The sequence below is a fragment of the Alosa pseudoharengus genome, unplaced genomic scaffold (genome assembly GCF_046254945.1).
Source record: "Alosa pseudoharengus isolate Yale_2024_CS ecotype anadromous, Long Island Sound unplaced genomic scaffold, YU_APseudo_1.1 YU_APseudo_1.1_scf_1, whole genome shotgun sequence".
NCBI lineage: Eukaryota > Metazoa > Chordata > Actinopteri > Clupeiformes > Clupeidae > Alosa > Alosa pseudoharengus.
The window spans coordinates 9,066,542-9,092,266 of NW_027468564.1; the positions used below are offsets into that span (position 1 = coordinate 9,066,542).

The 25,725-nt window shown below is 40.0% G+C and overlaps 1 protein-coding gene across 1 annotated transcript; it reads right to left on the reverse strand.

Moving 5' to 3' along the window:
* Positions 1-253: 253 nt before the first annotated feature.
* Positions 254-24,294, reverse strand: LOC143116929 (uncharacterized). Its single transcript, XM_076278322.1, has 15 exons — positions 24,244-24,294; positions 23,491-23,551; positions 23,185-23,218; positions 21,211-21,409; positions 20,597-20,749; positions 19,610-19,826; positions 19,426-19,526; positions 16,284-16,447; positions 8,984-9,099; positions 8,856-8,895; positions 7,969-8,167; positions 7,658-7,807; positions 7,348-7,519; positions 5,935-6,035; positions 254-3,944 (listed from the first exon to the last, which is right to left on the reverse strand). The coding sequence occupies exons 2-15, from the start codon at positions 23,537-23,539 to the stop codon at positions 3,723-3,725; spliced, it is 1,917 nt and encodes a 638-aa protein (XP_076134437.1). The 5' UTR covers positions 23,540-23,551; positions 24,244-24,294; the 3' UTR covers positions 254-3,722.
* Positions 24,295-25,725: the final 1,431 nt, after the last annotated feature.

Sequence of the window (25,725 nt, forward strand, 5' to 3'; positions counted from 1 at the left end):
TGCTTATGCCCTGTTCAATTTACTAGCCACCCTGCTTATGCCCTGTTCTCTCTGCATCCATCCATCTACTTTTTGTAAAAAACAAAAACACAGACATATATTTGAGTAATTTCTAACACTTCCTTAATTGCAGTTTCTTCCAGTCAGGTTGCTGAACAACTGGTTTTTAACACGGCTAATAATGCTTCAAGTTTACACTACTGTTTCCAGATTGGTTTACCTGATGGGCGTCACAGCGTCCTCCACAATTTTTGGCACCCTACTTATTTCATTAACTGCAAAAGCATTCCTTTTGGTAAGACTGTCTGCAAAGAAATGCATTATAATTATTTGACTTTCCCTCTCTCCTCCCATTCCAATTGCTAAGTTTCGGTTTCCTGTAAACCAGCTTCTAAGTCCAAACACACACACATACACACACTCTCTCTCTCTCTCTCTCTCTCTCTCTCTCTCTCTCTCTCTCTCACACACACACACACACACGCATACCATCTAAATTATATCGGTGGGTGTGTAAGGTAGTAAAACTTTATAGACTTTTGCTAAATGTTATGATATCCACAATACAATGTAACCGTTACAGTTTTTTTCAGTCGCTAACAAGTGTTTGTCTAATCAGTTGTCACATTTTCAAAACTCTAAACACATTTAGCACAGCATCGGTCTTTTGTGGCCATACCATTCACACAGTTCATGTCGTTTTCACACAATATGCAGTCAGTGAACACATTTCCACAATGCTTAAATTTCTTAACAGACAAGCTATAGCTCCCAACAAAACTATGGATTGTTTTTCTAGTATTTACAAATGTTAACACACAACATCCCACAATAGCAAACACAATATTCCAAACCTTAGATACAGTATAAAAACCTCTGCTTCTGCTACCAAATGGTTTTATCCCAGGTGCATCGCTTTGGCCTAACTCTGAAGATCACAGAGATTAGATACAGCAATTTTGTGCTTTTTTTAGCCCCCCCCCCCCCTTTTTATCTGGGCTTTTTTTTTATCGGCTGTTGTTTTTTGTTCAGAAGTGTTTCATGGATATTTTGTTCACTGTAAGCAATACTGTAAAACTTTTTTCTGTTCTATCATACTGCAAACACCTCCTGTACTGTCCGGTACTGTACCTCCTGTAGTAAACAGTAAAGGGTAAAAAAAATGATTTGCTTTTTACTGGAATGCTTTTGTATGTGAACATTACATGTAGACATACTGTTCCCAACTAAGAAATTTAGTGTAAAAACGGTGGATAGCGTGTTTTGCATGCAAATACCTGTAAAACTGAAACATAAAAGTATATGCAGTTTTTGTAATGTTAACAATAGCCAGTATTTTGAAACCTGGTGCTTTTGAACATGGGCTGCTGAACGCTGCTTTAGTACCCTACATGGGCTGCTGAACGCTGCTTTAGTACCCTACACAGGCTGCTGAACGCTGCTTTAGAACACGGGCTGCTAAACGCTGCTTTAGTACGCTGCTTTAGTACCCTACATGGGCTGCTGAACGCTGCTTTAGTACCCTACACGGGCTGCTGAACGCTGCTTTAGAACACGGGCTGCAGAATGCTGCTTTAGTACCCTACATGGGCCGCTGAACGCTGCTTTAGTACCCTACATGGGCTGCTGAACGCTGCTTTAGAACACGGGCTGCAGAACGCTGCTTTAGAACACGGGCTGCTAAACACTGCTTTAGTACGCTGCTTTAGTACCCTACATGGGCTGCTGAACGCTGCTTTAGAACACGGGCTGCTGAACGATGCTTTAGTACCCTACATGGGCTGCTGAACGCTGCTTTAGAACACGGGCTGCAGAACGCTGCTTTAGTACCCTACATGGGCTGCTGAACGATGCTTTAGAACATGGGCTGCTGAACGCTGCTTTTGTACCTACATGGGCTGCTGAACGCTGCTTTAGAACATGGGCTGCTGAACGCTGCTTACATGGGCTGCTGAACGCTGCTTTAGAACATGGGCTGCTGAACGCTGCTTTAGTACCCTACACGGGCTGCTGAACGCTGCTTTAGTACCCTACATGGGCTGCTGAACGCTGCTTTAGAACATGGGCTGCTGAACGCTGCTTTAGAACATGGGCTGCAGAACGCTGCTTTAGTACCCTACATGGGCTGCAGAACGCTGCTTTAGAACACGGGCTGCAGAACGCTGCTTTAGTACCCTACATGGGCTGCTGAACGCTGCTTTAGAACATGGGCTGCAGAATGCTGCTTTAGTACCCTACATGGGCTGCTGAACGCTGCTTTAGTACCCTACATGGGCTGCTGAACGCTGCTTTAGAACACGGGCTGCTGAACGCTGCTTTAGTACCCTACACGGGCTGCTGAACGCTGCTTTAGTACCCTACACGGGCTGCTGAACGCTGCTTTAGTACCCTACATAGGCTGCTGAACGCTGCTTTAGAACATGGGCTGCTGAACGCTGCTTTAGAACATGGGTTGCAGAACACTGCTTTAGTACCCTACATGGGCTGCTGAACGCTGCTTTAGTACCCTACATAGGCTGCTGAACGCTGCTTTAGAACATGGGCTGCTGAACGCTGCTTTAGAACATGGGCTGCAGAACGCTGCTTTAGTACCCTACATGGGCTGCTGAACGCTGCTTTAGAACACGGGCTGCAGAACGCTGCTTTAGAACACGGGCTGCAGAACGCTGCTTTAGTACCCTACATGGGCTGCTGAACGCTGCTCCTGTGTTCTGCTGGCTCACTCCCTAGGGATTATCTCGACTGACCCGCAGTGTGTAATACCAGAACAGCTAAAGGACTAAGATGTTATTGTAACCTCCTGCTTGGGACATTTTGATGAACAGGAGATAGAAATGAAAAGAAGCAGTTCATAGATGAGGTTGTTGAGTTGGATGTTTATTTCGACACTTCAGGATATCGATAAGATCAGTACAGTTTATAGCGTGGATATCACCAGTATAACTGAACGGTAAAGAAATTAATACAATAAAAAAATACAAAAAAAAATGGCTTTTGACTTTAGATTTTGAGAAATAAAATGAACCTTTTTATTGAAGGAGAAGAGGGTTGTTGCTGTGCACTGCTGTTTTCACAACATAAACATGTTTTTTTTTTTTTGTTTATTTCGACACTTCAGTTACATTACCTAATTGGTACAATAGGATATGGATTAAAGTACGGTCATTGATTATATAGTTCCAAAAGAAGAAAACAGCATAGCATTAGGGTCAGTCACTATGTTTACATGATTATGACATGGGAGCTACACCAGGAACGTAACTGAAGCGTTCCGTTTGCGTTGCGTCTGCTGCAACAATTAGCTTCCACTATAATCAATAGAAGTAGCTGCACCAGACATGATAGCGGTGCGTACGTTAAAAAATAGACCAGTCTTCTAAAATGTTTTTTAAATATGATGCAATAGTGAAATTGAAAGTTCATCAAACATAATAAAAGCAGTCACATTTACATTTTAAAGTTAAAAGTTCTGTAAAATTAAAAGATTTACGTTAGAACAACACACTCAAGAACACATCATGATGCTTGCCACGCACTGTATGAAGTCAGTAATCAAGCTAGTTTAGAGAGGCTTGCAGGTCCCTTCAGAATGTTTGCTTCTGGCCTCTGCCTGCTAATCTGTGGCTTTTGACTTTAGATTGTGAGAAATATGTTGTGCACTGTTGTTTTCACAACACAAAACAGAGTGTATTCTTTTTGTAAAAATGTACTAGGTCCCAAATCTATGTGAGTGAGAAAAAGGTTTCAGTGCTTTCATTGTGATCCCCCGCACCTTCAGGCTCCTTGATGTTCTCCACAAAGTCGTTGGCGTAGTTCAGGATTCGTGTCAGTGTGAACAGCAGCAGTGCATCCATATCAGGGTTGAGCTGTACCTCCTCATGGTAGTTCTTCACTGGGAAGATGTCACTCATGGGAATTCCCGAGACTTCGCTACATGCTTTCATCTAATACACACACACACACACACACACACACACACACACACACACAAAATGAAAAAGCTCAAGAAAATGTCATCTTTGTGTGTTATGCTAGATACAAATACACATTCTACTAATCTAGGGAAGAGTTCTGATAATCTATTTCACAGATTATGTAAATCTATGCAAATAGATTGTTTGTAAATTTGTGCCTTTTGCGAAACAAGAGTTAATCCACCTCCTATGAACAAATCACATTTTTATGCACATTAGGGGCTAAATCTTACACTCAGCGCAACCTGGCACCAAGCTTAACGCAAGACTTGCTCCTGTTGTACACCCAATTTAGTGATGAATGTTTTACCCTGCAGTTCAACTGAAAATTTGGCCCAATAAAAAAAAAAAAACAGATGGGATCAGGCGCATGATCCAAAAATCGATAAAATGGAGATAGCAACGTGGGCTATGAGTACCAGGCTACAACTCGTCTGCAGGATAAAATATCCTTAGGATTTTTACTCAGTCATTGAAACATTATTGGGGTGTGTTACTTTTTTTCAGGCTGTTTTCAACCGTAACCCCTAGTCAGTCAATAGTTAAGTAAACTAGATGTACCGCAGAGCGGTACAAAATATGACCGCCGCCCAGTCCAGCACATTTATTCCACAAAAATAAATCACGCTGAAAGGCCTATATGATTCTAACTGTCTCACTAAATTGCATTATCAAACTCAATTCTCACTGGTATCTGCTAGACAAGAAGTACAAAACATGATTAGTTCATAGATTTCACATGTAAAATTCATTTTATACAACCTCACCTCCATCTTGCCTGTTCATAATTCTGAGAAATTCTTAAATTGTGTGCATGTGTGCATGTACATGTTTATGTTATGTGTGTGTGTGTGTGTGTGTGCGTGCTTGTGTGTGTGCCTGCGTATGTGCCTGTGCATGCAAGCGTACATTTGTCTACTGTGTGAGTATGTGTCATACGTATGATTACTGTGAATGTATGTGTGTGTGTGTGTGTGTGTGTATCTGTTTGTGCACATGTGTATACATGAAATGGGTTAACATGACCCCTGGAGGCAAACATACGGAAAAAAATGGTCATCCTATGCCCTATAGTTCTCAAGATATTCACAGAGAACTGTGTCTGCCCTACCCTCCTTTCGGGGGGTCCAGTCTAGCGGGGGGCTACAGATCAAAACGAAAAATGACGGTTCCATGCTATCCATGTGGGGTTACATGCCCACCAAGTTTTGTGTACTCCGGTCTTTCAGTGTCCCACGAATCCTTGTTGGTGTACGTCACTAAATGTACACATAAATTATTTTATTGTAAGGCCCCCCATTAACAAAAGTACACAAAACTTGGCATGCATTCGGAGGGTGTCATAATGATCCTGCACTTTTAATTTCGTGCAGTTTTGACCTTGTCAGCCAGAGACATTGTGATGAAATTGCTTTTTAATTTTTAACTAGGTGGCGCTATACATGAAATGAGTAGTTATGGAATGGGTTGACATGGCCCCTTGAGATCAACATACAAAAAAAAAAAATATCCAGTATATGGGCTATACTTTGCTAGTCACACACTTCTTTCAAATGCGCTAACCGTCAAGATACTGTTTGATGGTGTTCTCCTTGCTCTTAAAATGAGTGATGTCACAGATGTCACTCTCATTTAAAGGATGTTACACCCAAAACACACCCATGACTAATTAAGAAACATAACAACAACCCTTTTAAACAATGCACCTGACGTCTGATCACAAAATCATTACAACATGTCCAATCATTACAAAAATATATTACACCATTAATTTAGCAATTCTGGACTGGCCACACCTTAAACGTAGAATTTGGACTGTACATTTCTGAACGCTAAAATATAGCCGTTGAAGTTTGAATGTGCATTTTAACTGTAGGATTTTGTATTTGAATAGTGAAAGTGTGCATTAGAAACCGACTTAATGACACAGTATAGGCACCAAGTATCTGAAATAGTTTACCTTGTTATAGATGTGCTGACTCCTGTAGACAAGTGTGATGTCCTCCTTCACATGAGGACAAGCCTCGTCCACTTTTGTCAAGATGACCACCTGAGGGATCCCTGAGGTAAAATAATGATAACAACTCCTACCACTGGTAAGCCATTTTTTGAGTAAAAATATGAAAGTAAATAAACAGAGTATAAACTAACTGAAGGAATGCAGCAGATGCATGCAACACAGGACTGCATTTTATCATAATCAAAACAAAGTTGTTACTAATTAAGTAAATCTAGTTACAGTTTTTCTAGGTTGCTAAAACACTAAAACCCTTTGGCTGCAGAAAGTTCTCAGTTGCTTGAACTCATTAAGCTAATTGTTCAGTCTGTTGTCAATACCTTAAACCATTTCACATGGTAAAACACAATTTGCAGATCTCACTTACAATTTTTAGCAAAACTTTGAACACATTCTCATTCTTAAAACTCATTCTGCACTCTAATGCACATGCATCTATACCGGTAAACACAAGGGGCAAAATGAAATAGAAATAGACATACACGTCATTGATTAAACACAACCATTCAAAATTGATTTAACTCGTGTCAAATGATGTGTCAAAACCAATATAAGCCAGTTCAGAAAGCAAACAGGTTGTTGAAGGTGGGAATGAGAATAGATAGAAGAAATTATGTGAGAGGACGACTGCATATGCGAGGTGGGGGACAAGGAGGAAGTGGAGGATGGCAAGAAAGAGGATTTTAATTGGACATTTTAATTTACAGTGCATTGTAGGCTGTACTGTATATTGTACAATACTGTAATCAAATCGTATGGCCCTGAACATTGTGCTTTCCACTTGTTTACAGTACTGACAGCTCAATAGATTTTGACTGGTTTCAAGTTCATATTACAGTAACAAAAAACAAGAATCAAAGGACAAGTAAGAATCAAAGGACAAGTAAGAATCAAAGGACAAGTTTGTTAGATGAAGGGTGCTGTAAAAATAGGAGTACAAGGAGGAGGAATAAAATGCAAAAAGCAAAGCAAAGTACTTGATGTTTTCATTCATCAAAAGACAATGATGGAAAAATATGAAATTTGTTTTGAGATTAAAAATGTACTTCTCCCTGAGAACTATATGTTTTGAACAATGTATTATTTTCTATCTATTTTCTGGTGTATTGTTTACTGACTGCTTGATAGTGTATATCATTGTGATCATTTTGTTTATGATTTGAGAGCAGTGTTTGATTTTGAGCACAGGTAAAACTGTATTGAGGCGAAAGTTTCATTTTGCAAGAGGAGTCAGAGGTTTTGTAAATAGTGCTTGAAGCTGAGGTTTTGTGTTTAATGTTTTAAGAAAACGGAGCAAGGTTTTAGAAATTGTGTTTTAGCAACTGGGAAAAACTGGAAAAACTGTAATGACCTTACCCAAATCACAAGCTTTTTGTCTGATGTCTTTCATCTTGTTGAAGAGGTCATTGTTCACACAGCCATTCGCTCTGAAGTTGTCGATTGGAATGACGAACACCAAGCAGTGAACCTTGTCATTCAAAATTGGCCTTCTTTTGATTTCGTCTGAGCATGACTTTACAGGATTAAACTACAGAAGGAGAGTGAAAGAGGGAGAGAGAGAGAGAGAGGAAGGGAGAGAGAGAGAGAGAGAAAATGGGTCACTACAATACTGTATACTGTAAACCTCCTTTTGGAAGTGAGTCTCCCCTTGTTTATGTAGTTGTACCGTGTAGCCCTCTTTGATGTGACCTTTCAAAACGCTGATGATGTCCTCAGTCTGCACTCCAGAATCCCTTCCATTCTCCAGCCCCATGACATCACTGATGACAAATGGCAGATTCTGTCCACGTTCATCTTTAATTATGTTTGTTGTATACTAAAAACATTAACAAACACATTGCAAGCAATTATAATAACTTTGCAGGGCAGTTGTATATTTTGCTAACTCCTGCTAAATAATATTGAATACAAGCCACCTGAAATGTAACTCAACCATTACACCAATATAACACACTAAATACAAAGAAACTGTCTTACTGTTTTAGTAAAGCTTGTTCCACCAGTTGCTACTGTGCCAGCTGCATTGATCATCTTGTCCAGGAAGATGGTCTTTACAGACTGGATGAAGCTGGACTTGCCACATCCAACAGGGCCAATTACAACTGCCCGGAGTTGCTTAAGAGCAGGGTTCTTAGGTTGAATTTTCTTCAAATTCTCCTTCATCTCATTGTTTTGACTATATAAAAACATATACAACATGCTCATGGTCAATTCAATCCAGCTGTCTGAATATGATGGAATGCTGTCCGAAACAGAAGGCAGCGGTCTGTTGTCTCGCTGCCTTCAGCTCTCTAACAAGTCAATTGACGTAGCAGACATCAAGATACCAACTACAAAGTTTGTTTTGGACAGCCTAGCAAGATAGAGACACAGAACATCATTGTCAGGATGCCAGCGTACCATACGGCTACGACTTCAGCAATAGCTGCTCACAATTAAGTAGAATTTTGGGCATTGAAGGCAGCATGAAGAATACATCTGGGCTGCCGTGGCCTACTGGTTAGCGCTTCGGATTTGAACACCGACCAGTAGGCGCGGCTGAAGTGCCCTTGAGCAAGGCACCTAACCTCTCACTGCTCCCCGAGCGCCACTGTTGTTGCAGGCAGCTCACTGCGCCGGGATTAGTGTGTGCTTCACCTCACTGTGTGTTCACAGTGTGCTGAATGTGTTTCACTAATTCATGGATTGGGATAAATGCAGAGACCAAATTTCCCTCACAGGACCTCGATGCCTCACTCCTCTTTTAGATATCTTAAAAGACAGCATTTTTTCCCCTTTTTGGACACAACCATTGTGTATAATTTTTCAACAAATTCACAAATGCATTAACTATCAAAATGTAACAAAAAGTGAAGATACACTACCCTTTACCCCAGTTGATTTTACGCCAGCCAGTTTCCAACACTAAAAAGACACAAAAGACCAATGAGATCAAAATATGTTTTGTGTCTACAGTAGCCTACATGTATGTGTGTGCACTCGTCTGACTTACAATTACTTGGATCAGGTGGAGGTGATGGTTTAGACCAATAATATCCCATTTTATCCTGCCAAATTATATCACAGAGTGAATTGCATGAACACAGAGTGACTATGCATATATACCAACTGATTTAATTGTGTGCATATGTATACCTGTGTGTGTGTGTTTGTGTGTTTGTGTGTTTGTGTGTGTGTGTGTGTGTGTGTGTGTGTGTCAGGGTCCAATGTATATTTGACAGAGCAGTATAAGGGAAGGAGAACTTTTACTCCAATTAATAGTCAGACTACACCAGGACAATCACTGTAATTACCCCCAGGGAAATACCAAGGTAACCTCCTGATAGAATACTCACACAGGTTCAAATGCACTATGAATTCCATTTGAATAAAAGTTTAATGATGGTAAAGAAAAAGGGAAAGGGGAATTGGAAACTAAAGATCTGATAAGATAAACCGAAAGATGGCTTAAGGAAAAACACAAATATATTTATTATTAAATATTGTTACATGACAAGTTCTTAAAATCAGACCTTACGGATCATACACTGGAGTCTAAGCAAGCGGGTGGGGCTGAAACTCCACAAAACACTCAAATGTACAAATGAGCCTACCTTTTCCAAGATCCACACCAACCACAAGCGCATGCACACATTAGCAACATTTACGTAGCATACACAATCACATGCAAACAAAAACGGAGCGAGATACGCATCATGCCCAAGCACATGGGAGAGACTTGCAACATGTGACAGGTGTTAAAATTTGGCAAAACCACCAACAAAACCAAAAGAAAACCCCAAATAAAGACCCACAAAACAGAGCCTACGAAAGTAGGCACAGACACTAACAATATGGGACTGGACCATAATAAACCACAATTTATAAACAAGACAAAGAAACAATCACTGATGGCAACCAAATCAAAACAGCAACGCCTGTGAAGTCCGGTGTTTAGATGGTGAGCATGTCATCTTGTAATATTTGCATAAAATCAGTGAGTATTCAACAAGACCCTGCCTACTTGTTAACAGCGCTTTGCTGTGTGCTGTGTGTGTTTTACTAATTCACGGATTGGGATAAATGCAGAGACCAAATTTCCCTCACGGGATCAAAAGAGTATATATACTTTGTCATTTTCATGCATGACAGCAAAACTATAAGGTATGCTGTGTCACACATACCAGAACTTATACTGTAGTTATTGTTGTATGTGTCCTACTTTTGTGAGAATATGTTGTTTACATCACTTTCTACAGTACTGGATATATGCTTGTCAGCAACTTTTTGAAAAACAGTTTGATTTTCATAGACAGGAAGTGGTGGCTGGCACGAAGCAGCATGTGGTTTTGTGTGGGTGCACTTGTGTGAACAAAATACATAAATGAGCTTTGTGCCTTTGTTTGGATCTGCAATGTTTTAAAAGGGAGTTTTACCTGTTGAACACTGAACACATAATTGTCATTCCAATTTCCCTAATAATCATGGAGCTTTATTAAAAAATAAAATTGTATCAACCAAGCAACCAAGTTCAGTCAACACTTATTCCATAAAACCATACACACAGCTCAGCATTTCAGTGATGGCAATACTACCTAACACAACAATAGGATTAAAACTACAGGACCTGCTTGTCCATGCCTACTTTTGCTGCTGCCATTTGCTCTGTGCTCTTGTGTATCATTTCCTCCAATGGACTGTAGGTGGGGATGTGGAGCTCTCATAGGACTGTTTGGCTGGCATTGCCCTGCCTATGTGCTCCATTGGGCTGACAGATTTGATCTCTCTTTTGCATACATGTTCCCATGCTGACTTACTCTACATTCTCTCACTGACTTTTCTCATAAATGTGTCCATGTAATCAATTACATTTCGTTAAATATACGTTCAGTGTAGTCTCCTTTTCATATCATTCCACCCTTGAGCCAGGTGGAGCCAGGCGTCCAATAGTGGAGTTTGGTGGAATATTACAGTTTTTCTCAGTCGCTTTGGTGCTTTTCTTACATCACTATTAACATTTGCACAACAGTTAGTGCATTTCTCAAAACAATTAGTGCAAACTGCAAAACCTAGTGGATAACCTGCAAAAGCACGTCACTTGCTCAAAATGGATAGTCCATTCCTCAAAAGCAAGTATTTACAGTATGTCAATGAAACTGCCAGTGTCGTCAAAATGAGAAGTCATGACACCATCGTTTATGAACAAGATAGTCAAATGGCTTTGTCATGTTTTCATTACGACAGTTTATGCTCTCAGTGTTTTCCCATGCAAAAAAAGGTCAGAACTTGGTGACACTACCTGAAAATGCTCAGTACTTGTACAGCCATTTGAAAACTACATTAAAGTTACAAATTGCTGTAGTTAGGGAGTAAGTGAGTACAAGACACTGAATATGTACGTTTCACAGTTTTACTGTATGCTCTTTGCAATTCTACAGCATTGTGACAGAATTTGATAACTAGTTCACCAATGTTGTGTGTAATGACTCAAGTAATGAAATGAAGACTATTAGTTTTATTGAGAACAACTATTCAGCATCCATAAGTATAGTTCATTTTGACTGACATGACAAAGCAACTGATACATGTTCAAAAGCATTTGCAATTTGTTCAGAGGAAGGAGAAATTGCTACTATGATGTGCACAAATGACTAAATGTTGTGGAGGTTGAACTAATAGTTATGAGAATTTTCATTCTGATCTGAGAAAAGCACCAAAGCGACTGAGAAAAACTGTAACATAACAGATGGGGCATAAGAAACAGGAGGGTGCCTTTCGATGCCTTTTTTTCATTTACTAAAAAGGTTAAACACTCAAAACAAAAAGACTACACAAAAACTGAGGAATCACTTACTCAGATAAACGAGTGCTGCTGTTAAAATTAACAAACGGCGTAATTGATTTGAAAATTGATGAATAAATTAACAAATAAGCAAATAAATCATAAATAATGCACTGAAAAAATGCAATTAATCAAAGAATGTGATTGAGCTTCATTCATTTTCACAGACTGTCCTAAACTCAGTGCTACTGCTAGGATGAAGATATTCGTATCAATGTAAACTAGACGACCTAACACAGCCATTGGTTCCATACTTCCCATACTAGCAAGAGAAGGAGCGCTCAATAACACTATAAATCTAATCAACAGATGAAGTAATCATTGCAGATTGGACTTTGCAGACAAACACAGTCTAGGTCATTAAAATAACATTGTTGTCTTTAGATATACTGTAGTATCCTCTCTTTTCATAACACAGCTTGCATATGTTTAATTTTTTCCACGCACGTTCAGCACAATTGTAAAGAAAACTGTATTAGAGAGGTTATTAGTTGTGTTTGTCCTACCTTTATGAGAAGAGGAGGTCTGCGTTTATATCTCTGTGTAGGCTACTGGCTCTGAATGTCAACAGCTTGCAGAAAACAGTTTGACTTTCACAGACAGGAAGTGATGGCTGGCACGAAACAGCGTGTGGTTTAGTGTTTGTGCAGGACTAGGTAAGCGCTTGTGTGAACAAACTTTGAAATGAGCCAGTATCACTTTGTGACAAATGTTTTATTGCTGTGATATTTTAAAAGGCAAACACACTCATTTTGATATACTGAACATATATAATTATCATTCCAATTTCTGTTCCTGTTCATACGCATAATCATGAAGCTTCATGAAAATAGGAATTCTTAAATCAACCAAGCAGAGAAGTCCATTCTACTAAAGACATTGATTCCCTAAAGCCCTGAGTGAAAACACAGCTCAACATTTCAGCTACTTGACACAAACTATTACCGGTTACACTGTTGCTACTACTGTAAGGGCCCTGCTAGTGTGTGCCGGGTCTGTCACACCTACTTTTGTTGCTGGCATTTGCTCTGTGTTCTTGCCGTGGACTGTTGTGTGTCATTCTCACCGATGCCCTGTAGATGGGGATGTGGAGCTGTCTTGTGTGTCATTCTCTCCAATGCCCAGGAGGTGGGGATATGGGCTGTCCTGGCTTATGGCTGGCAGTCATTTAGAAGCATCCAGCTAGCATTAGTGGCTTGCAAACTTATGTTTTCATCAATCACACAAATAGTGGTTAGTACTTGGACACATGGGTTGCTAGATTAGCCAATTTAGGTGAACACAACTAGTTGCAGCTATGGAGGCAAACAAGGACTAACCAGTGACTAGCAACACTATCATCTGAGCTTTTGTTTTCAGGATTTCGGGCTCAGCTTTGCATTTACCAATGGATTTAGCTAACCCTGACGAATATGTATTAATATGTGGTAAGGCAAGGCAAGGCAATTTATTTATATAGCACATTTCATACTCCAGGTAGACACAATGTGCTTTACATAGCTAAGGCATTACATCAAATAAAAGTATACAGGTATAAAACATATCACAAGTATAAAATATATCACAGTAGTAGAATAAGTAAAAAAAAAAAAAAACAATAAGGCAGAGCCATTCTTGCCTAGCTCGGGTGGCCTACGCTATTTGCAGAAATGAAGAGACCTTTCCTTGCCTTTGCTAAATGGAATTGGTGTCTTCAAGTCATAGTTTAGTTTATGAATTAAATGATTTCCAGATTCCACTCTGATAGATAGGTGTACATTATTAGGACATCTGCAGATGAAAAGCTGTCAGGTCCAATCTGCTTTCTGACTGTGTAATTCTTTGACAGAGGTTTTCCTAAGACCTGATGCCTTTTCATCTGATGTCTGACACCTGACTGACATCTGAGGATGCCCCAATATGTGCATTGTCCAACTGATCAGTACACACTTCTATTACCAGCAACCGGGCAGTTATATACTAGTTTTTTTTATTATTAGCACAGGGGCTATTGCTATCTTGAGTATGCCCCCATAGTTAACACTCTCAAGTATGTATTGTCATGCATTTACAAATGTAATGCACTGCAAAAAATAAAATCTAACCCCCCATGGATTCCAGTTGCTTCCAGTAGCAGCAACTGGAATCCATGCAATTCCACGGAATTATTTTTAGAATCTGATCCCTTATTATACCTATTCATTTGTACTTGTCGCTCGACTTATCATGAATAAATTAAAGATGGTGGCGAACTGTAAACTGTCTGAAGGCATTGTCTGTATAAATTGTCTTGTAAATAAACTACCAGTGCTTTTTCAAAGTTCTCAATGTCTTGTTTTAAATGTCAGGGCCCTCAGAAGTCTAATGAAGTGTGGAGCTACTTTGAGCCTCGTAAATGGGGTAAAACAGTGATTTATTTGCATGGCTATGCCGATGTCCGAGGCACCCCCATTGAAAACCTGTTGGTAGCATCGGCTAACTAGCGCCAGACTTGTGCAGGGGACAAGCCGAGATAAGCTATGAGACAAAAGTTCACACTTGGTCTCCTTTAAGATCAAAAAATCTATTTGGGATTGCTTTTAGTGTGGAGAGACTTATCTAGCACTCAATCAAAAGATATTTTTTACTTAATTTAGGAAGACTTTGACTTATTTTAAGGAGTCTTATCAAGACAAATTTACTTAACACACTGGCAGACAAACTTGCTTGTTTTCAAGATGAGACGTCTTAAAAGGAGTCAAAATCTTTAATTCAAAATTTTACAAGAAAGAGCTTGGTAAGTCTCTGTATACTGAAAACAATATTAACTCATTTTTTGATCTTAATATAAGATTAATAACACTTGGTTAGTTTTTAATTAGATAAGGAGTTTTTGCAGTGTCATTGTGGAAAAGTTGCCCTCCAGTTAAACTTTTCCCCAAATGCTCCCGACGTTGTCCCTACACCTAACTGACAAACATTTCCCGACACCCACGCACACATCTGCACACATCTGCACACGGCACTAGGCAAGTTCATTACACGCGATACCGGTTTAGCGCGTTCTGAACACATTCATATTTCACCGTCACATAGCGTCGCACATATTTCTGTACTCACCAGTTTTCATCCACAACATCTCCGCAAGCCGCGAGGTACCCGCTGGTTTTGCTCCACCAGACATTTCCACCCCACGCACCCGTAGTCCCACGCCGTAGCACCTACACTGACTGCATTCGTTGCCCTGTTGTGTGTCCCGCCATCAATGGTCCCCCGAGAAACCCGAACTGTCAGAGTTGCAAGCTTTTTGTATTGTTTTGTTTTGATGACGTGTCTGTAATCGTGGTTAGGGGTTTGAACTGGTTTTAGGGAAAGAGAAAATATATTTTTTGATAGCGTAAAATAATGGTAAAATTATTAGGATCATGGCATGTTTATTTTTGTTATGATTAATGTCTTTATTTTGTTAATTGTTTGTGCACTACTCTCCCACCATTTTTGAGTGACGTGTCTAATGGGTAGGCCCATAAAAAGGCTCAGCGTCTGTCATTTAGGGAAGAGTGGCATAGGGAGAGCAGCTTGCTGTGAGGCTGAGTCTGGTTTGTGAACATTTAATCCTTTGAATCCCTATTAGTTTTGTATTGGTTATTTTGTTTAGTTAAGTCTTTAAGTGTGAGCAACCCTTGTGTTGATTTTTGTTTGAAGCCTTTTCCAAAGTTTTTGTTTATCACTTTTGAACACTGTAAATAAACCAGCACTCTTAGCACAAAAGTTGCACTTGTCTGTGGTTCGTCAATGTCTCCTTGTACCTTGGTTGCCTGAAAGAGCGCGCATCCCCTTTGTGAGTTTGGACCGTGAGGTCTCATTCTTCAGTCATCACAAAATGTTTATCCATCCACCATTTAGAAGCTTATGTTGTGCACTTTAAATGTAATATCTCTTTGCTGAGTACTGTGTGAGCAATTTAACAGAGACAAATGGGGTTTGAATTTGGATGCACTTTGCATCTGTTGGCCCCAGAGGGTTAGTGTGCATATTCCCTCAAAAGATGACTACCATTTTTTCACAACGATACAAGGAGTAGTGGTAATCTAGCGTTAAGTCAAGTTACCAGAACCCCCATTTAGATTTTGCATACACAGCCTTGCCAACATGGTGTTTTAAAAAAAGTTCTATTTAGAAATAACTAGTTACCATAGTAACCATGTTGCCAGAAGTGAACACATACAGTATTGATAAATATATAGACTGTTCTGATATTGTGATAATAACATGACAACATATGTTTATGCTCCTTGCATTTAGCTCAGTTCATGCTGGGTGGGGGGGGGGGGCAGTCAAGTGTAATATAAAGTGTTGATATACAGCAAACTGTCAGGGACATTGGTGCGTGTGAGTGTATGTGTGTACATGTACGTGTAGGTGTGTGAGAGAGTATTAGAACTTTTTTTTGTTTTAAAAAGCATAACGGAGGAAGACATCATGAATCGATGGTAGTAAATTTTAAATGGTATTTTCAGTGTCTGCCACATGGTCGTTGGCGTGGTTCAGGATGTCTGTCAGTGCAGTCAGCAGCAGCACGTCCATGTCGTTGTTCATCTGATTCTCGTCATGGTAGTTCTTCACTGGGAAGATGCAGTATTGGGGAACTCCCACATTAACACTACAAAGTTGAATCTGAAGAAACACAAACACACTTACACACATCATTGTTAAAGGTGACATAGAATGATTGAACGGGGTATTTGTCCTTGTTCTGTGATGTGGCATATAGACAGCATAATTTTGGTTGGGTCTGTAATGCCTTAGGTTACGTTCAGACTAAGCGTCTTTCTGACATAAGAAGTTGTGCAGACTGCTTTTTCAGTTTGAAAAAAAAGCTGCCATCGTATTGTTCCAAAAAGCAGCCAGAAGCGTCTTTTTGCGATAGACAAAGTGACTAACGTTCCGTGTGGGTACAAAATGTCGTGGAAGAGAAAACTCACATTGGTTATTGCTTTTAACACTTGGTTGTGAAGTTGTGAAGTCATGTCAAACAACTATGCAAAGACTCTAAAACGAGTCTCTCGACCGGTGTTCTGTCACCTTCTCCATTGGTTGTCATGGGAGACCACAGGTCTCTAATCTGCTTGGTCATCTGTAAAAAAGACAGCATGACGTATGCCGTTTTTCCGCTAGAAGTTGAACATTTCTCAACTTCTGAGCTGCAGAAAAAGACGGTTGCAGTTGAGTTTTAAAAGAAACCAACGACTTTTTTGAAAACACAGTCTACTCCATAGGGTTATAGTGTAAAATGGCCGCCGGCAGCTGAGAAAAAGACGCTTAGTTTGAACGTACCCTTAGAAGCTTCCTAAAACCTCTCTCAGAAAGCTATGTTAGGCTGGGGGATTTTCAATGCGTGGTTTTGCATCTATTTGGAGTCCTTTCGGGCTTAACTGACAAGCTTGTTACGAAATGCAAGCACTTGACGCTGATTGGCTGTCTTTGCTACCACTGAAAAGAATGTAACCTTGCCGGCTTCGGAACTTCTTACAGCTATGGCTCATTCACAGATCAGCCTTATACTCTAGGCTAATGCATAAATATGCCTGGCTGTTTGGGTCTTGGGCTGACGGTAGCCTACCTTTCGAGCAGAATGAATAAAGAACCGTTTCAACAAGGCCTATTTGGATCTAGATGTACCGCAGAGCAATGTAAAATATGACAGCCGGCCAGTTCAGCACATTTTTTCCACAAAAATAAGTCACGCTTGTCAAATTGTGTTCATTTCCTACTTTGTTTCTTTTTTGTGTTTGTAATTGAGTGTGTGCAGAGTGTGTGGTTGTTTATGTGTGCTTCTGTGTGTGTTTATCGAGTGTGTGTGCCTGCATGTCAGTTAGTTTGTTTGTGTGTGTGATTTTGTGTGTGTGTTTGTGTGTGTGTGTGTTTGTGTATGTAGGTGTGTTTGTATGTGTGGGTGCATGACAAACATAACATGTTAAGTATATACCACCTACTCTTTGCAATAAGTGCAATGGGATCTTTAACAACCATGGTGAGTCAGGAACTCAATTTAACATTCATGCAAAGAAAAACATCTCAGTACAGTGTCCCTGTCACTGCAATAGGACATTGGGATTGATATTTGTTTGGTGGCTTTTGGCCACAGGGAAGAGTGCCACCTACTGGACAGCAAACAAACCCCACTTCCAGCAGGAACCTACTCTTCCAAGGAGGTTTCTTATCCAAGTACTTACTAAGCCTGCTTAGCTTCAGTAATTCAGCAAAGTCAGGGTATCTGCTGGTCTGGTATACATGAATTGAGTGGTAATGGGATGGGTTGACATGGCCCTGACCATACAAAAATGGTGGTTCTCCTAGGCCCTAAGGTTCTCGAGATATTTACAGAAAACCTAACATTGTCAAAACTGCACAAAATTGGAAGTGTACAGTAGGATCATTATGACACCCTCTGAAGGCACGCCAAGTTTCGTGGAATTCCGTTCCTGGGCACACACAGGCACACCCACAAGTACATGCACGCACGCACACACATACACATACACACACACACACACACACTCCGCGGGACATCTAGTTATATATATGATTGGATACTATAGAACGGAAAATAAAATTTGAAATGTGTAACATCGTATTGCATTGGATAAAATCAAATTGTTCGGTATTAAGCTGTATCGTTAATGAATTGGATTGTACCATATGCAACTAGACACATTTTAAGTTATCTTATAAGGGAGAGATGCTAGTAATTATTAATTTGTATGAACCAAGACTAACAATTTGTTTTACAGTATTGTTGGGCTTTTTGTCTTTATTGAACGAAGGATTAGGAACGAATGAAATGTATTAGGCCCACACATGAATGCGACATTTCAACATTAAATTCAAAATTTTGAGAATAAAGATAAAATATGATGTTGACTTTAATCTCAATTTGTCGACATTAAACTTGAAATTTCGAGAATAAATTCAACATATCATATTGACATGTCCATGACAGTACAGTCTCAGACTCAATCAGTTGGCCGATGACTCAACAAAATGCCTTGTGTAGCCCAGATGATTTGGTGAAATTGTACTTCAGATTGGGTTTAGCAATATTAACTAGTTTTGAATGTTGAGAATAAAGACGAAATGTCAAGATTCTCGAAATAAAGTTTAACGTTGACACATCGAGATTAATGCCAACATTAAATTTCAACTTGATTCTCGAAATTTCGACTTGAAGTTGACATTTTGAGTTTTACCCCGTCTTTTTTTTGAAGAGACTGATTGGAAGCGAATGAGAGAGAGAGAGAGAGAGAGAGAGAGAGAGAGAGAGAGAGAGAGAGAGAGAGAGAGAGAGAGAGAGAGAGAGAGAGAGAGAGAGAGAGAGAGAGAGAGAGCTGTAGCTGTAGCTGTAGCTGTAGATGGGTTGTGGTTTGACCATCTGTGGTTTGTGCCACTGCAATAATATCGAACATGTTTTATTGTAATATTGTTGTAACACCAAGACTAGAAAAAGTGCTGCGTCTCCAGTAAAACTCTCATGATTCCAATCCAACTCTGGAAATTAGTCTCCAACTATGAAATCGCTTGAAAATTGCATGGTGTAAGGTCAGCGTTAACTGTATTGACATGTATTGACTGATGAATGTAAGAGATATACACACCTTCTCACGGATGGTTTTGCTTCTGTAGATCATTTTAATGTCTTTCTGGACCTCAGAACATGCTTCGTCCACTTTTGACAGGATGACAACTTGAGGGATGTCTGAAACAAAAAAAAGAGTTTCATAAGAAATATGTTGATGTGTTAGCTTTCATAAAGCTGACTGTCTGTTGTGTAACACTTGCCCATCATGCTGGCATGTGCTCTAACGTCTTTGATCTTTTTGATGAAGGCTTCGTCCTTTTCTTTCATGGCATGGTCTGAAATTTTACGGCTGTCAGCACACCAGAGGAGGGAGTCTGCTGGAATGACGCTGACCAGACAGTGAATCTTGTCACTCAGATTTGGATCTTTGATGTATCCTTTGTCTTCCTCTTCTGGAAGTGAGTTTAGTTGATTGAACTGAAGGTGGAAAAGAGAGTGGTATCTGGTATTATTGATTCTTTGTCATTTATTGAACACATTAGTACTGTATGTTGTGCCTCTTGTCCTGTGGACATGTACTGGATTGAACTGTCGAGGGGGAAAGTTAAAAAAGAGAGCCGGAATCCAGATTCATTTACATTATCTTAGGTGGCAATCAGCAGATATTGGGCAGCGAATGGATGGCAGGTTACTAATCAGAAATTATTTGTTCCTGCCAGCAGGTGACAATTCTATATTTTGTGACCTATAGATATGGGACATTAAAGGGACACCAGGCAACGTTTTCGTGTTAATTAATCATCTTCGTAAGTCGGTTTATGGTTAAATGACTCATTACGGGGCGAATGAAGGCTCTCTCGCCCGCCCCTACTGCCTGTAGGAAGAATATCCCACTTGCAAGTTTGGTGTATCCTACCCGCCGACCAAAGCAGGATCAGTTTACAGCACAAAGGCAGGCTAATGAAACGCTAGAGATTGTTGCAAACGTGTGTATAATGGCAGAGCCGGCGAAGAAGCAGTGAAAACCCTTGACGGAAGACGCAAAGAAAAGGAAAAGAGCTTCAGATCGAGCGAGGGGGAGTTTCGTAGAGAAAAAGCATCAGGCTTGCCTGGTGTCCCTTTAATAGATTGGAAGTTGCTGATGTCCCCACTGCCAGTAGCTGATGTGTGTGTGTTTGTGTGTGTGTGTTTGTGTGTGTGTGTGTGTGTGTGTGTGTGTGTGTGTGTGTGTGTGTGTGTGTGTTTACCACATAACCTTCTTTGATGTGACCATTCAATATTTTTTTGAGGTCATCCACTTTCACCCCTTCAGAATCTCCTCTTTCCAGGCCCATGACATCACAGAAGACAAATGGTAAGTGGGATCCGTATCCTCCATCTTTAATTTTGTGGGTTTTATACTGAAAATTATGAAAAACATTCTCATTCATTTACTATAATTCACAGTAACATCCACAAATAATGCAGCTACAATTAATAGTATGATTCATGTAATTTGCACTGTGTAAATGTATGTTGACTTCTAGTTTATATAAATGTACTATGTGTTGGATGTATAATAATTTATATAAATGTACTATGATGTCTTCTAATTCATATAAATGTACTATGATGTCTGCACTATGTGTGAGTGTGTGTGTGTGTGTGTGTGTGTGTGTGTGTGTGTGTGTGAAACACGTGGTGTATGTCACAATGTTCTTATTCACATTAATCTGTGTGATTGCTTACTCATTATCTTCTTCAACATCATCAGCTTCAGCAGCAGCGACAGCAACCCCCCTCTAGTTACCCCCATTTAAATGAACTTTCCTCATCTTTTAGACCTGTCACATATTAAATGAGAAAAAAATGAGATACTCACTCTCTTTGTAAAGCTGTTTCCAGCACACGCTTCTGCAATGGCTCCACTGGTCATTCGCCCCTGAAAGATGCTGTCTATGGAGTTGATGAAGCTGGACTTCCCTGCTCCCACTGGACCGTGGACCAGGATACGAAGAATCTTTACATCTGGGGTGCTTATCTGAAATCTCCTCAAATGGTCTATCATCTCATCCCTTTTGCTGTGCATTGAAACATTTTAATGAATTAAATATGCATATACTGTATGTTGGAACATGTCTCATTCAATATGCTATTTAGATGCAATAGACAGAATAAAATAAAAACAGTTTTCAATTGTGTCACGGCCAATTAGGCCATTCTAATTGAACATGAAGTAACCAAACTCATTTGGCATTGACACAATGCAAGTTGTGCTCTTGCTGGTGGTTGTTAATTCATAGTTCATCTACTGTGGGGATATTTCCAGTAATTAGACTACACTTTAGCTGTTAAATGTCTACTCAGGTTGTTGTTGTCCAACTGTCTACACTTTAAAGAAATGTAAACATTACGAGGACGATCTCAGTTATTTTGGCTTTCTCTTGTCCATGACCTCTGAGTTCAACCTCTCTGGAGTAACAGCCTGTCCTTATCATGACGGCTCTTTTATTTTCATTACATGTAACCCAGTGGTCCCCAAACTACGGCCAGCCACCTCATTTTGGGTAGCCCCCAAACCATGTTCGTGGCATATAGCATCGGGCCCACACAGGAGTATGACACCGTCAAACTATAACCTCTGTAATTTCCCCCATTTATTCTCTATAGCAAGTCTTAACAATAGATATGTAATACTTTTTGTCCACTGGTTGATTTGGCGCTGTTTCGAGTTTGCCATTGAGAACAGATTGAAATGTAGGCCTATCTGCAAACAATGTATTCTAAAATGTTCTAAAAGTTTATCAATTAATTGTTAATAGGCCTATCTTCTATTCAAGTCATATTTCTTGGACTTTCTGGGATAATTATTTCTATCATTTTTTTACTTGTTCTTAGAATGTTCAAACAAAGACAGCACAGTTCACACCATGCGAGTGAAAGTGAGAATGGTTTCAGATTCAGATGTTTTTTTCCAGCACTTCATAAAAGGTGGTCATTTCAGATATTGCTTGTTTACAACTTCAGTTCCGAATAATAAAATATACTTTAGGATGTTGAACTACATTGTATATTGTTATAGCATGATGACACAGCTAACAATGGTATTAGATCGCAGTAGCCTATGATTATATGATTAAATATAGATCTTGCCTGTGCCTGTTGAGGTCTCCCCGACCATGGCAACCTTGACAGGAACAACAAGGAGGCGGACATTGTGCGGACACCCAAACAACAGACCCCAACTAAGGTAGACAGCACTAAGATATTTACGGTTACTGACATACTCCGAGTCTCTGACCCTCTCTTAGAGCCAGGCATAGTGAGCTGGCCCTCTGAAAAAAACATTTGGGGACCACTGATGTAATCCATTAAAAATATCCTGTTACATTTTCACTCACAGCATATTAGCTAGCCATGAAAGAACCTCAATGTGTATTCCACAGAGAGAAAGGTTCAGTTTTGGGAATCTATTCTGTTTGGTTCAGCTGTGGAAACACAAAGTCCTACAAATAATGGTAAGACTTTGACAGACTTGTGGCTCTCATGCTCACATATGATGCTTGTATGTTAGGCAGTGTTGTGAATAAAGCTTTGTACTCTGCCGTAAAGTTTGCCTGTAAGTTACTTTTTGCATCTTTGTGGATTAATACTTCATGTTTATCACACTACAGTTTTAAACATGAATATATTAAATATGCATCTCAGTTGAGTCATGTCTTTCATTGAATATACCATTCACGTAACAGATATAATTAATCAAATTGTAAACAAAGGAATCAAACTGACACACTCGCGACAGTTGTGTTCTTGCTGTTTTTTTAGTGAATCTGAGGGTCTTTGAAAGTAAACTCACCTCCAGTCCAGTTCCCTCCAGGGTTCTGGCAGCACTGTGAAACAAATGAAACTGACTAATGAATGAATTAACTAATTAGTCAGAGAACACCAAAAACCCATCAGAACGTATAGTTGTCATTAGTTCTCATTAACAAAATAGCAGAGATATATCAGTTTGATGTCCAGATATTGTATTCCATGTCTTTGAAATGGGAAATTATAATCTGTACACAATGTTGGGAGAATAGGTCCTAAATGTAAGGGCGGTTAATATTACAGTATCCACTAGGGGGTGCTGGTGTTTTAACAGGAAGAGTGCCCTTACATGGAGAAGGAGGCGGAGGAGGGCACTCCTTAGATTTTGATCCTCCCATGTCTGGCTGTTTCTGAGAGGGGAAAAAAATAATCTGGTAAAGGACAGTTTTGTTGTAATTTTGATTCCAAGATGTAAAACATATTCTTTATCAATACACTAGACTTAAGTCACTGTAAACCCCAAAGAAATATTTGTCACATCTTATCTATGATCCCCAGTGGCCTAACAATCCATGTTACACACACAAACACATAAACACACACACACACACACACACACACACACACACAAAGACAGAGAGACTGTATCTGCCACTAAAAAACACACCAGACACTGCTAGAGAGTCAACAAAACATCACATGATACAAGGGGTTTCACCAGGTGAGCTCTTGAAAGAGTTCTGCCCCAATCTCAAGATAAAGACAAATCTCATTAGATTAGGATAAGACATGGAATCATTGCTACTTCAACAGAGTTTGCAACTAATGTCAACATGTTAGATGATTCGCGGCCCACACATAATAGCCAGGTCAAAACTGAAGTGTCAGTGAAGGCTGACAATATTTGTCATATGAATAATGACTGTTTAACCTGCTAAACCAGAACACGGTTTTTGTAACACAAATTACAACACCAACTAACAAAAATAATTTGTAGTCATCAAGTTTCTGAAAAAACTTATCAAGTTTCTGAAAAAAAAAAAAAACAATAGAATTTCAGATATAAACATTTATAATTCAAAGTCGGTAATCTGTATCTCACCTTTGGGAAGTGGAGAGTCCCTTGTGTTGTTCAACACAGACACTACACTGGCATGTCTTTGGTGCCCGCTTCTTATAAAAACCTTTTGTTTTCATGTCAGAAACAGGATGCAGACAACGGAGCCCTTTGAAGTTGCATGTTTTTGTCTGTGGGCATGTGTTTGTGTCTTTGTCACACAAGCAGAGAGAACTGCGGCTTTCTACAGTTTGCTAAACATCATAAACAATGTGTAAAGCAGTATGTCAGACCAACACAATAAGTGAGAGATCCACATGATCAGAGAGGGTGCCACAAGGATCAGAGCGTGTGGATGCTGGATCAGGCAAGGGAAATCAAAGATAAGTATTCCAAGGGAGTCAGGCTTGTGGAGAGCACTTCAGGTTCCTAAGTGTCCTCTCAGACAAGGCCAGATGACTGAGGGGAGATTGGGGTTTAAGTAGGGAGTGAGGCTGATTGGATCACAGGTGTAAAAGTTTGTCTTCAGAAAGTTAAAGTCCTGCCACATTTTTTGTTTAAACCATCAGCTGATTAAGGCAGCCGTGGCCTACTGGGGGCAGCCGTGACCTACTGGTTAGCGCTTCAGACTTGTGACCGGAGGATTGCCGGTTCGAACCCCGACCAGTAGGCGCGGCTGAAGTGCCCTTGAGCAAGGCACCTAACCCCTCACTGCTCCCCGAGCGCCGCTGTTGTAGCAGGCAGCTCACTGCGCCGGGATTAGTGTGTGCTTCACCTCACTGTGTGCTGTGTGTTTCACTAATTCACGGATTGTAATAAATGCAGAGACCAAATTTCCCTCATGGGATCAAAAGAGTATATATACTTATACTTTTAATTAGCACAGCTCTTAAGACAGGTAGATCAGGTAATTAGTGAAATCACCTGTGTTAACCGCACAGGTAGAACCAATACATGGCGGGACTTTTACATCTCTGGTGCCGGTCGTTATTTTGGGGAGTGCGAGAGAAGGGAACTAACTTCAGGAAAGTGAGCAGAACCTGGTGTGACTGTGAGATCATCATTAAAAAAAACACTCACAGAAGAGGGAGAGAGCTACAGTAGCATTGCTTCTTCTCTTGATACAGACTCTGATAACAGGCCCTGACATGCACATCACATTGGCTACTCCAGAAGCTCTGGGAGGGAGAACCGATGCCTCATGAACATTTATATGATTATATGTGCTCAGTGTTCAACATGGGGAAACTGTGTGTTCCCTGTTAAAATATTACAGCCATTTAAACAATGTTCTTGTTCTATCACAAAGTGGCAATGTTGTTCATTTTCACACAAGTGGGTAACTAGTCCTGCAGAAACACAAAACCACTCACTGTTTCATTCCACCACTTCCTGTCTATGAAAATCAGACTGTTCCTGCAAGTTGTTGACATTGAAACCCAGTAACCTAAGCAGTGATATCAACACAGAGCTCCTCTCCTCATAAAGGTAGGACAAACACAGCTAACAACCACTCAAATACTGTTT

Excerpts from the sequence above, each read along its gene's own strand:
- LOC143116929 (XM_076278322.1), bottom strand. The coding sequence starts at position 23,539 with ATGGGAGGATCAAAATCTAAGGAGTGCCCTCCTCCGCCTCCTTCTCCA. Across the intron at positions 21,410-23,184 it reads TGGAGGGAACTGGACTGGAG|CAAAAGGGATGAGATGATAG; the intron begins GTGAGTTTACTT and ends TTCAATGCACAG. Across the intron at positions 9,100-16,283 it reads CATGTGGCAGACACTGAAAA|TTGGTATATATGCATAGTCA; the intron begins TACCATTTAAAA and ends CAATTAAATCAG.